This window comes from Nyctereutes procyonoides, unplaced genomic scaffold (genome assembly GCF_905146905.1).
Source record: "Nyctereutes procyonoides isolate TBG_1078 unplaced genomic scaffold, NYPRO_anot_genome, whole genome shotgun sequence".
NCBI classification, from domain to species: domain Eukaryota; kingdom Metazoa; phylum Chordata; class Mammalia; order Carnivora; family Canidae; genus Nyctereutes; species Nyctereutes procyonoides.
Genome location: NW_026575041.1, coordinates 977152 through 990614, shown reverse-complemented (window position 1 = coordinate 990614; position 13463 = coordinate 977152). Strand labels below are relative to the sequence as shown.

Here is a 13463-nt window from a genome sequence, read left to right as displayed (position 1 = left end):
GGAAAGGCAGAGAATACCAAGCAGACTGTGTGCTGAACTGAGTGTAGAAACTGATGCGAGGCTTGATCCCACAATCCCGAGACCACAACCTGAGATGAAACCAAGAGTTGGATGCTTAATCAAGTGAGCCACCTAGGCACCCCACCTATGGCTCCAATTATGATCAATGTGCTGATGATTCCTAAATCTTTAGCCTAATATTCCAACCTTGCATTCCCCTTCCCAGGGCCACTGCCTTAGCTTGGGTTATCATTTCTTACTTGAAATATCTTAAGAGGTTGATCACTATCTTCAGTGTTATCCCCATTACATCACTAAAAAGCAAGTCTGTATTTTTATTTTCTCAATTTTTAAAAAGTTTATTTAAGTAATCCCTACCCCCAACATGGGGCTCAAACTCCCAACCCCAAGATCAAGAGTCATACACTCTTCTGACTGAGCCAGTCAGGAACACTATTTTTATTCTTTACTTATATTCTCAACACTTTCCAGCAGCATCTTATTCCTGTTTGCCTCACATATGTCTCTCTTGGTTGCCCACACCCTCTTCAAACTTACATTAAACCGCCCTACTTGCTAAGTAGTCCTATCACCTCCTCCTTCTCCAAATGCTCACCCAGCCCTTCCATGAAGCGTCTCTCTTATTGAATCTACTTTTGGAGTGCTTTGTAGAATCTACCATTTAATGCTTCTGCAAGTATTTTTTTATCCACAAGAATCCACTTTTGGAGTGCTTTGTAGAATCTACCATTTAATGCCTCTGCAAGTATTTTTTATCCACAAGAATCCAGTCTTTAACTGGACATTTAAAGGTGGTAAATTTGATGAGGTCTTTGCTCTGAAGAAACTCATAGAAAATGAAAAAACTATCAGACAGAGGTAAACCTTGAAGAACCACAAGCTATGGAGATCATTCAAACATGAAGTGGCAGAAAAACTGGATGGCAACTTCAGATGAGGAAAGGCTTCCCTGAGGGAGGTCGTATCTTAGTGGAGACCTGAATAACTACAAAAGGGTCAGGTTTTCTAGCCAAAGAAAACAGCTAAAACTACAAGACGAGAATGCAAAGAAAGCGTATGTGTGTAAAATGCAGAGTTTAAAGAAGAGAATAGAAGAAGAGAAAACTGGAGAGGTTTTATATGCCAGAAGATCATAACTGGGGATCCTCAGAATTCAGAGTGTAAACTTGGACTGAGAATAAAATCTTTATTTTTATTAACTTTTTATTAAAAATTAGCATTTAATTATTAATTTAGATGCCACGCAATAATTGTGACTTTGTCATCAACAGAAATCATAGCTATTTTCATATTACTTTACAGTTGTTAGTGATTTTTAAATATAGTACTTCAAAATTAAGAATAGTTAGGAGAGCCACTGCTGGGCTTGTTATTTAGGATGTTAAATAAATCACCTACTACTTACCATTAAGTTCTTGGTATTTTGATAACTATTTTAACATAATTGGCTTTCTTTGTAATCCCACGAATTTAAATTTTATGCATTAAAACACATTAGACAGCTATCCATGGGGTTCACCAGCCAAAAACCAATTATTGAGACAGACCTTTATAAGACTTGATAAGGAATACTTTATTCTAAGTGAAATGAGAAGCCACTAGAAGGTTTTTGAGAAGAGAGTGAGATGATATGATTTATATTTTAGAAAGATCACTCTGGCTACTACGTGGAAATAGATTGTAAAGGAATAAGTGCAGAAGCAGGGAGACCAATTAAGTGTCCGGTACTGCAGTCCAGGTGAGAGATTTTATGGCTTTACTAAACCTACATGGCTCCCCTTTCCACCCTATAATCCACTACTACTTTATTTAAAGCTCCCTGGAGGGGCACCCGGGTGGCTTTAGCTGGTTGAGCGGCCAACTCCTGATTTCGGTTCAGTTCATGATCTCTAGGGTTGCAGTGGTTCGGAGTTGGCCGAAGATTCTTTCTTTCCCTTTCCCCTTCCTCTGCTCATTCATGGTCTAATTAATTAAAATCTTAAAAAAAAAAAAAAAGCCCCCTGGAAGCCCTATGATCTCTCTGATCTCTAGACTTATGCTATGCCCTCTGCTGAAGCATTGTCCCAACTATCCTTTTTCATCCTTAGGAGCTTAGATGCCACTTCTAAAAAGCCTTTTAGACTCCCTCAGACGGGGTTAAGTACTCATGTTTATGTGCTACTACAGAACACTCTTTGCTTAATCCTTACAGTTACCTTTCTATAGCAGTTGCTGGTTTACACACACACACACACACACACACACACACACACACACACACACACACCTTCCTCACCAATATTATCACTGGTAAGGGCAAACATATACTACTGCTTACCTTTATATTCCCCAAATCCACTAGTGCTTGGGACATAGTAAGTTCTCAATAACTAGGTTGTGTAAATGTATTAATATTCAACTAGAAAACAGTTTTCCTCAATAATAATTTAGGGGTGATGCTCTTAATCTATCCTAAAAGTATAGCAAATAATAAATTATGTACATTATATGCCAGGCATAGTGCTAGTAGTTGGGAATTTGATAAGGACAATAGATAACAATAACTAGGCACTTAATATATGTAAAGTAGTCTGCTAAAACACTTTAAGTATATTTTAATTGTTGGACAACTCTGTCAGATAGCTACAATAATCTGTGCCACCCCTCCCCCCACCCTTTTCAGAAGAGATAGAGGTTAATCTATTTGCTTAAGGTTACATAACGAGCGAGTGAGGCAACCATGCGAGTGAGTGAGGGAACCATGAATTGAACCTAACAGTTTGGCTCCAGAACTTGATTCTTGCCCTCTCCACTCTATTGCCTTTAATCTTAAAGAAGATATCCCCAAAAGGAGTTTATGATAACCTAAAAACAGATGTGGATAAGTAATTATAATACAGTCAGTAGACAAATGTACCAAATCCTTTGGCAGTAAAAAGGAAAGTGCAATTAACATTTCTTAGGGGAAAAGGAGAACGAATTTGAACTTACAGCAATGCAGATCTTAAAGGATGAGTGTGTGCGCTAAAGACTGATATAAAACAAGCTTTTTTGGAAACACCATGACTACTTTAGTGTGATCAGAGCAGAGTAGGTTGGCAATTGGAATGTGGGGTAACACTAGTAGAAATAAAGCAGGGGTTAAAGGTAAAAGCCTCTATGTGAGCTTGAAGGGCTTGAATTCTATGTTTAAGGGGCTGGTCTTTGTGATAAGCAATAGAGGCCTATCTTATGACTACAGAGACTGACCCCCAATACATTCATTCATTCATTCATTCATTCATTTAGATTTTATTTATTTATTCATAGAGACAGAGAGAGAGAGGCAGAGACACAGGCAGAGGGAGAAGCAGGCATCATACAAAGAGCGTGAAGTGGGACTCGAGAGCCTGACGTGGGACACGATCCAGGGTCTCCAGGATCACGTCCTGGGCTGCAGGCGGTGCTAAACTGCTGCGCCACCGGGGCTGCCCAACCCCAATACATTTTAATGAAGACTTAAAAAACTGGGGGATCCCGAGGTGGCTCAGCAGTTTAGCACCTGCCTTTGGCCCAGAGTGTGATCCTGGAGTCCCGGGACCGAGTCCCACATTGGGCTCCCTGCATGGAGCCTGCTTCTCCCTCTGCCTGTGTCTCTGCCTCTCTCTGTGTCTCATGAATAAATAAATAAAATCTTAAAACAAAAAAAAAAATTAAAAACTGTAATACTTGTAATTGTATTTTACTTTATTTTTTAAAAAAGATTTTATTTATTTATTCATGAGAGAGAGAGACAGGCAGAGGGAGAAGCAGGCTCCATGCAGGGAGCCTGACGTGGGACTCGATCCCGGGACTCCAGGATCACGCCCTGGGCCAAAGGCAAGCGCTAAAGCGCTGAGCCACCCAGGGATCCCCAATACTTGTAATTTTAAAACATGCCAAATGATATGTGAAACAATTACCATTCTCACCAAATCTCTGACCTTACTATCTCTCTCATCCCTGAGCTTTTCACTCAAACAAGGCCTGGACAAGGACAGAAGATGGGACTATGAATAAACAAATCTAAGGAATGTCTACTGTACATACCACTCGGTAATAAGCACAAAACAAAGAATTTTTTTAAGCTTTGATACAGCTGTCAAAGTGGCTAGAGTAAATTAGACTCATCAAAATGTCCTGCCTGCACGGACAGTTCTATTTCTACCAATGAGTTTTTCAAGTAGTTGCTCAGGCCTTTTGAGGTCTCTGTGGCTTTAAGGGACAGGGAAAATGAAAACTAAGTAGTAGTTTAAGGAACACAGGTACCTGCTGTATCTGGTGAAGCATCTCAATGATCCGAATATAGTCCAAGTAAACAAGCCCAGATGTTTCCCAGTCCTGGATTAGGCTACTACGCTCTGGAGGTGCCAGGTCTTCCAAGAACCCCTTCAGGTAGTCATAGTTCTCATTAATGATGGCATCTGAAGAAACAAAATATTAAGCACTATGTCTACACAAATATGTGGTTCTCAAAAGTACACAGAGGACATGGCAGAAATCCAAAACAGGAAGGAAGGGGAAATAATGCAGGGTCCTACTAGAGAATTACAAGTAGATATCTTCAAATTCTCCAAAGAAAAATGTGGAAAATTTCTTGCTTCATTTCCTTAAACAGATTTCTGGTGTGTTTTCTTTTTTTAAAAATTAAGACATAATTGACCTCTAATATGATGTTAGTTTCAGGTATACAGAGTAATAATTCAAAACTTGCATATGTTGCAAAATGACCACCACTGTGTCTAGTTAATATGTTACAATAGTTATAGAATTTTTTTTCATTTGATAAGAACTTCTAAGATTTACTCTATTAGCAACTTCCTGTTTTTTAAAGATTTTATTTTTAAGTAATCTCTACATCCAATGTGGGGCTTGAACTCAACCCAAGATCAAGAGCTGCGTGCTCTTGGTGTAATACAGTACTATTAACTTTGGTAATGTATATTTGTTTTTTGTTTTTTGTTTTTTTTTTTTTAAAGTTATTATTTTTTTTTTTAATTTTTATTTATTTACGATACTCACAGAGAGACAGAGAGAGAGAGGCAGAGACACAGGCAGATGGAGAAGCAGGCTCCATGCACCGGGAGCCCGACGTGGGATTCGATCCTGGGTCTCCAGGATCGCGCCCTGGGCCAAAGGCAGGCGCTAAACCGCTGCGCCACCCAGGGATCCCGGTAATGTATATTTGTAAATATACACCCACATATATAGATGTATAATATATGTATAATGTATATTTCATCCTCATGACTTATTTATTTCATAACAGGATGTTTGTACCCTTAGACTTCATTCATTCATTTTGCCAACCTCCAACCTCCTCTGGCAACCACCAATCTTTTCTATCTATGAGCCATTTTTTTTTTTTAAAGATTCTCCATATAAAGTGAGATCATACAGTATTTGTCTTTCTCTGATTTATTTCCCTTAATACTGTGAGGGTCATCCATATTGTTGCAAATGGTAAGATTTCATTCTTTCATTTCATTCTTTATGGCTGAATAATATTCCATTGTATACGTATACAATACAAATATATATATACACATATACATACACACCACTTTCCCTTTATCCATTCATCCAGTGATTTTGTTTCCCTATCTTGGGTATTGTAAATAATGTTGCAATTAACATGCTGGTGCACATTTCTTTATGAGTTGTGTTTTTGTTTTCTTTGGATAATTACCCAAAAATGGAATGGCTAGATCATATGCTAGTTATACTTTAAATTTTTGAGGAACTTCCATATTGTTTTCCATAGTGGTTGTGCCAATTTACACGCCCACCAACAGTGTACAAAGGCTCCCTTTTGGGATCCCTGGGTGGCGCAGCGGTTTAGCGCCTGCCTTTGGCCCAGGGCACGATCCTGGGATCGAATCCCATGTCGGGCTCCCGGTGCATGGAGCCTGCTTCTCCCTCTGCCTATGTCTCTGCCTCTCTCTCTGTGTGACTATCATAAATAAATAAAAACAAAGGCTCCCTTTTGTCCACATCCTCACCAACCTTATTATTTATCTTTGACAACAGCAATTCTAACAGGGATGAGATGATCTCACTGTGACTTTGATTTGCACTTCTGATTAGTGACATAGAACGTCATTTCATGTAACTGGAAGCCATCTGTATATGTCTTTAGAAAAATGCTCAGATCCTCTATTTTTTTAAAGATTTTTTTTTTGCTCTTTTTATGAGTTCTTTAAATATTTTGGATGTTAACCCTTTATCATTCCTAGGTTACCTTTTCATTTTGCAGATGGTTTCCTTTGCTGTGCAGAAACTTTTTAGTTTGATGTAGTCCCATTTGTTTATTTCTGCTTTTGCTGCCTTTGACTCTGTTGTCACATCCAAAAAAAAAAATCACCACCAAGAAGGTTGTCAAGGAGCTTACTGCCTATGCCTATGTTTCTTTTTCAGTTCAATACTTTCAGGTCTTATAGTTTAAGTCTTTGCCCATTTTGAGTTAATTTTTGTACCTGGAATTAGATAGTGGTCCAGTTTCTTTCTTTTGCATGTGGCTGTCCAGTCTTCTCAACACTATTTATTGAAAAGATTGTATATTGGGGATCCTTGGATGGCTCAGCGGTTTAGTGACTGCCTTCAGCCCAGGGTGTGGTCCTGAAGTCCTGGGATCCAGTCCCATGTCAGGCTCCCTGCATGGAGCCTGCTTCTCTCTCTATGTCTCTGCTTCTCTCTTGTTTCTGCCTCTCTTTCTCTCTCATGAATAAATAAAAATCTTAAAAAAAAAAAAAGACTGCATATTCTTGGCTACTTTGTTATAAACTAATTGACCACATATGTATGGGTTTATTTCTGGGCTCTCTCATCTGTTTCAATGATTTATGGTATCTGTTTTCAGGCCTGTATCATGGTGTTTTGATTTACTATAGCTATATAATTGAGTTTGAAATCATTGAGTGTGATGTCTTCAGCTTTATTCTTCTTTCTTAAGATCACTTTGGCTATTGGAGGTCTTTTGTGGTTCCACACAAATTTTAGCGGTTTGTTCTAGTTCTGTGAAAAATGCAACTGAAATTTTGAAGGGTTATATTGAATCTAGATTGTTTTAGGTAGTAAGGATATTTTAACAATGTTAATTCTTCTAATCCACAGGCAAGGAGTATCTTTACATTTCTTTGTGTCTTTAATTTCTTTCATCAATGTCATAGTTTTAAGGATATAGGTCTTTGACCTCCTTGGTTAAACTTATTCCTGGATATGTTATTCTTTTGATGCAATTGCAAATGGGATTGATTCCTCTGATAATTCATGATTAGTGTACAGGAATGCAACAGATTTCTACATATTGATTTTGTATCCCGCAATTTACAGAATTCATTTATTAATTTTAACAGTTTTTTGGTAGAGCCTTCAGAGTTTTCTGTATATTGTATCTTGTCATCTGCAAATAGTGACAGTTTTATTTCTACCTTTCTTGTTTGGGTGTCTCTGTTTCTTTTTTCTTTTTCTTTTAAAGATTTTATTTATTTACTCATGAGAGACACAGAGAGGCAGAGACACAGGCAGAGAGAGAAGCAGGCTCCATGCAGGAAGCCCAATGTGGGACTCAATCCCGGGACTCCAGGATCATGCCTTGAGCCAAAGGCAGACGCTCAACCGCTGAGCCATCCAGGTGTCCCTCTGACTTCTTTTTGTTGCCTGACTGCTCTGGTTAGGACTTCCAATACTATGCTGAATAAAAGTGGTGAAACTGGGAACCTTTGTCTTCTTCTTGATCTTAGAGGAAAAGCTGAAAGCTTTTCATCATTTTTAAAATTTTTATTTACTTATTTATTTATGAGAGAGAGAGAGAGAGAGAGAGAGGCAGAGACACAGGCAGAGGGAGAAGCAGGCTCCATGCAGGGAGCCAGACGTGGGACTTGATCCCAGGACTCCAGGATCCCACCCTGGCGGAAAGCGGTGCTAAACCACTGAGCCACCTGGGCTGCCCATGAAAGCTTTTCATCATTAAGTATGATGTTAGCTAAATGGTTGTCATATATGGCTTTTATTATTGAGGTATGTTCCTTCTATACCAATTAGTTTTTATCATAAATGGATGTTGAGTTTACCAAATGCTTTTTCTGCATCTATTGAGATGATCGTATGATTTTTATCTTTCATTTTGTTAATGTGATGTATTAACATAACAGCCCTGAGATCATGACCTGAGCTGATTTGTAAATGTTAAACCACCCTGGTTATAAATCCCACTTGATCATGGTATATAATCCTTTTAATGGTTTATAATTTGGTTTGCTAATAATTTGCTGGGAATTTTTGCATCTATGTTTACCATGGATATTAGTCTGTACTTTCCTTTTATAATGGTATCCTTGTCTGGTTTTGACATTAGGGTAATACTGGCCTTATAAAATGAGTTTGGAAATGTCCCCCTCTTCTATTTTTTGTAAGGGTTTGAGAAGGATTGGTATTAATTCTTTGAATGTTTGGTAGAATTCACTAGTGAAGCCATCTGGTCCTGGAGTTTTCTTTGTAGGGAGTTTTTTGATTACTGATTTAATCTGCTTTACTACTAACTGGTCTGTTCAGATTTTCTATTTCTTTATGATTCAATCTTAGAAGGCTTTATATGTTTCTAGGAATTTCTCTAATTCTTCCAGGTTGTCCAATTTGTTGGTATATAATTGCTCAGAGTAATCTCTAATGATCCTTTGCATTTCTACGGTACCAGTTGTAATGTCTCCTTTTTCATTTTGGCAAATAAAATTTCCTAAAGCACACAAAATTTAACATAATTCATGCACATTAAGCATATCATTGGCAAATGGTAACATAATATTACTGTCAATCCCTGCCCCTTTAGCCCTTCATCCTGGCCAAGTTTCTTCTGCACAGAGAACTTTTGCAAAGTGTAATCGGATTCAAGACTGCAAAATTCTATATAGAAATAATCTCTGGCCTGATTAATCATGGGGTTCAGAGGTTGGAAGAATTTGGGGTGATTCCAGGAGACATGGGCCCTGGTCTGAAGCACTTACCAGAAGCTAAATGCTTGATGATGAATTTGTGGCAGCGGTTCCAATGTCCAGCTTTAAATAAATAGAGGGCCTCCAAGTGCTTGTCAGATTCCATGTGTGCTCGCACTGCTTTGGCCTCATTAATCCACTCAGCAGGCACACAAAGCTTTTGAGTCAGGAAAGTCTCCTTAGCCCAAGACTCAGGGGTCTCTACTAGTTGGCAGTGCCGGGTAAGCAGCTCTCGAACAGCCTTCTCACGCATGCTGTAGGAAGAAAGACAATGCTGAATAAATCCTATCTTCATTGATGGAGAAGGCTGCCTCAGACAGCATAGAGTGACCCCTGAGATAGTATAGTCTCTTAAACTGCAGGTCTTAATGCTTAGTGGAGCACGTCAAACTTCACTTAACACACACACACACACACACACACACACACACACAAAGCCATCATATCATTTATTTCTTAAATGAAATAGAAGTATCTAAGCACATTATATTTTCATTATAAAAAAATACTGAAAACTAATGCTCTAGGGAAGGTTGTCCAGGGCTAAGGAAACGCTTTCTCTTTCTTTTCTTTTTCTTTTTAGTAACAGGAGATCAAGGACCAGGATAGGAGAATCCTATTCTCCACAAAGTAGTTCTTTGTAGTTCATTCTTAACCTTCTCCCTTCCTTTTCTCCCATATGGTCAGTATAGGTAAACAAAGTAGTTTTTAAAGGTAAGGTCTCTTCCAGGTCCTTGTTTTTTCTTCCTTCAAAACAATCAGCTTTCCTAATTCATTTTCTCTCTGCCTCTAGATTTAGGCTACCCTCACTCTTTTTGGTCTCAAGGTCCCTTAAAGAGAGCCCGTTTATATCTGGGCCAGAGGACCAGCTGTTGATTTATTTCTTTTTCTTTCTAAAGATTTTATTTGAGAGAGAGTGGGGGCATGGCAGGTGTAGTAGTGGGAGGGAGGGAGAGAAAGAGAGAGAGCCTCAAGTAGACTCCACACCCAGCGTGAAGCCCAACTCAAGGTTCAACCCCACAGCCCTGAGGATCATGACCTGAGCTGAAATCAAGAATCAGAAAGATGTTCAATGAACTGAGCCACCCAGGTGCCACAAAGGACCAGATTTTTTTATTTTAAAGATTTTATTTATTTTAGAGTGAGAGAGAAAGCATGAGACAGGACAAGCAGGGGGATCAGCAGACAGAGAGGGAGAAGCAGGCTCCTTGATGAGCAGGAAGCCAGATGTGAGGTTCAATCCCAGGACCCTGGGATCATGTTCCCAGAACTCTGGGATCATGACCTGAGTTGAAGGCAGATGCTTAACCAACTGAGCCACCCAGGTACCCCCCAAAGGACCAGATTTAAATATCAAATCAAAACTAGTCTCATCTTAGAATCTTTTCTGAACATTTTTTTCAAGGACCTTTTCAAGGCTTTCCATTGAATCCATTCTCAACTTCTTCATTTCTAAGATTCTTTATCAAGGGGTGCCTAGCTGGGTGAGTAAGAAGGGCACGCAACTCTTCATCTCAGGGTCCTGAGTTTGAGCCCCATGTTGATATAGAGATGACAAACATACGTACATACATAAATTGAAAAATTCATTTAAAAAAATCCTTCATCAGGAAATAGGATTTGCCTCCCTAGATCCTACTCTGAAACAACCATTCTTATTTTTTTTTTTTAAGGATTTTATTCATTTACTCATGAGAAAGAGAGAGAGAGAGAGAGAGAGAGAGAGAAAGAGAGGCGCGGACACAGGCAGAGGATGAAGCAGTCTCCACAGAGGGAGCCCTACGCAGGACTCGATCCCAGGACTCCAGGATCACACCCTGGGCCAAAGGCAGGCGCCAAACCACTAAGCCACCCAGGGATCCCCATCAGTTATTCTTTTAGCCAGTCTTTTACCATGTGAAATTCCTATTAATTTGTTTAAATAAATTCAAAGGAAAGTATGAAGGCCTTTTTCTTCCTGGTAAGGGAGGAGAAATTTTTTTTTTTTTTGAGGAGAAATTTCTTAAAGAGAAGACTGTGCTAGATGCTTTATATTTTCATTCCCTTTAAAAGAAAAAAAATTTTTTTAAATATTTTATTTACTTATTTGAGAGAGGAGAGCTGGGAGAGAGATAGAGGGGGAAGAAGAAGGAGAGGAAAAGAATCTCAAGTAGATTCTGTCCTGAGGATGGAGCCCCACATAGGGCTTCATCTCATGGTCCTGAGATCATGACCAGAGCTGAAATCAAGATTCAGATGCTTAACCAGTTACTGAGCCACCCAGGAGCCCCTTAAAACTTGTTTTTTATTAAGTAATCTCAATACCCAATGTGGGGCTTGTACTTATGACTCCAACATCAAGAATCACACACTCCACCAACTAAGCCAGTCAGGCACTCCTACTTTTCCTCCTTTAATCCCACGACCAGGCTTTGACAAGGCAGAGATTAATATTATGATTTTACAGATAAGCAAGTATATGATGGATCTAGAATTAAGATCCATCTGTAAAACTCAACTCCTTTCCAGACTATATAATATGACAAAGAGTGGAGTATACTGATTAAGAGCACAGACTCTGGGTGTCTTGAGTTGGAAGACTTTGGCATTTACTAGCTATGTGACCTTGAGCAAAAATTACTTAATCTCTCTGGGCTGTAGGCTGCCCATCTGTAAAATAGTGATTATAAGAGTGCTTATAGATTCCTTATGAGCATTAACTGAGTTGATACATGTAAAGTATTTACAACAGAGTATAAATACATTTAAAAGTACTATATGACAAAGTACTATATAAACGTTGTTGTTATTAGTGTAATGCCATGCTACTATCATTAACAAAGGAAAAGTTTCTAACTTTATCCCAGTCACACCATGGAGATAAGGTTCTTTTATGAAAACATTAGGCAAGTAAGCAAGGATATACTTATAAATATGATACTACTAAAGTTGAAGGGTAGGTGTGGGTGGATGACAAGGGAAGGCCAGAGAGGGAGAAAGCCAGCAGACAGAAGAAGCAGGAGCCCTCCCTGCCAACTCATTTCATCACTCAACAGATCCTCTGAGGCAGCTCAGCAGCATTATTTCTGCATAATTCCTAAACATGCCACATTCCAATGAATCTGTGTGTAAGTTAATGGAGTAGCCCTATGTGGACATGTCCTTCCCTTTCCTGTAATTATTCCTGTTCCTGTCTAAGGTTTTCCCTGATCACTGCAGTTCCCAGAGATCTCTTCTCACTTCTCCGACTACTGAGAGATCTTATGATAAACAGAATTTGCACTTATCTCAAGGCAGTCTCACTTCTAACTTGTTCACATGAATATAGAGATAACTGTAGGCTGGACTCTCTTGAGGTTTATCACAAGGCTGAACCCAGAATACACTCTAGATGCTTACTTGCTGAATTAAATGCTAGGAGACTGATGCGACTGGCATTACCTGGTAGCACTAGATGTATAGTGGGTTCATACTTTCTTACTCACCTTGAGTTGTCAATGTGTAGGAGGACAAAGATGGCCCACTCCCAGAGCCCCTCACTTTCCAGTTGGCCAGCATAACTGGTCTGTAGTACACCCTCACATTGTTCTGAGAGATGAGTATAATTAAGAGCCCGCAGCACCTCCCACAAGTGCCAGCTTAGGCGGTAGTCCAAAGGATCTGCTGTTACACTTCGAGGCTCCAGCAGCTGGTTGAGATCATAATGTCTGCAAAGGAAAATGTGCTGAGAGTTATCCTATCAAGGAAGCAGACCACCTGCACTGAATAGGTCAACTATTCTGGCTATGGTTTAGAAGATAATAAAGGCAAGTATATGACAAGAGAAGCATTACTAGATGATCTCCCTCTGAGACTGTACTGTATCAATCTACTTGTAGGTTCAGCAAGATTACAGATCCTACTAAAAATGAAGGCACCTCCTCTTCTGTGGTTGTGTGATTGGACAGGCTTGCTGGTATTTGTTTGGCTTAGATATTTACCATCCTGGTATATGGAGTCTTCACAACTCTTAAGCCTTCATTTTTAACCATTTGTGTATTTTTAAAATGTTATTTATTTGAGAGAGAGAGAAAGAGAGCGAAAGAATGCATGAGTGGGGGGGGGCAGAGGGGGAAGCAGACCTCCTGCTGAGCACGGAAGTCTGTACAGTCTGATACAAGACACGGAAGTCTTGATCCCTGGACCCTGAGACCATGACCTGAGCTGAAGATGGATGGTTAACCGAGTGAGCCACCCAGGTACACCGATACTTTTCTTAATCATTTAAAACACACAGGTATCTTACAATCTTTCATACTGTTGTATTATATGAAATGGCTAATTTTCCTGTTTGTTTAAGCAGCTAACTATTCTTCACAATGGTTATTTCCTTTTTTTTTTTAAGATTTTATTTATTTATTCATGAGAGACAGAGAGAGGGAGACAGAGAGAGAGAGAGAGGCAGGCAGAGACACAGGCAGAGGGAGAAGCAGGCTC

General features: G+C 39.3%; 1 protein-coding gene across 5 annotated transcripts in view; it reads right to left on the bottom strand.

Annotated features, from left to right (window-relative positions):
• NUP98 (nucleoporin 98 and 96 precursor) overlaps nt 1–13463 on the bottom strand; it is a 129416-nt gene that overhangs the window by 12250 nt on the left and 103703 nt on the right. For all 5 annotated transcript variants that reach the window (XM_055320512.1, XM_055320508.1, XM_055320509.1 and 2 more), the window contains exons 29-31: nt 12473–12694; nt 9021–9262; nt 4288–4442 (exon numbers count right to left, since the gene is read on the bottom strand). In XM_055320512.1, the coding sequence (XP_055176487.1) occupies nt 4288–4442; nt 9021–9262; nt 12473–12694 (619 nt within the window). The remainder of the gene's footprint in view (nt 1–4287; nt 4443–9020; nt 9263–12472; nt 12695–13463) is intronic.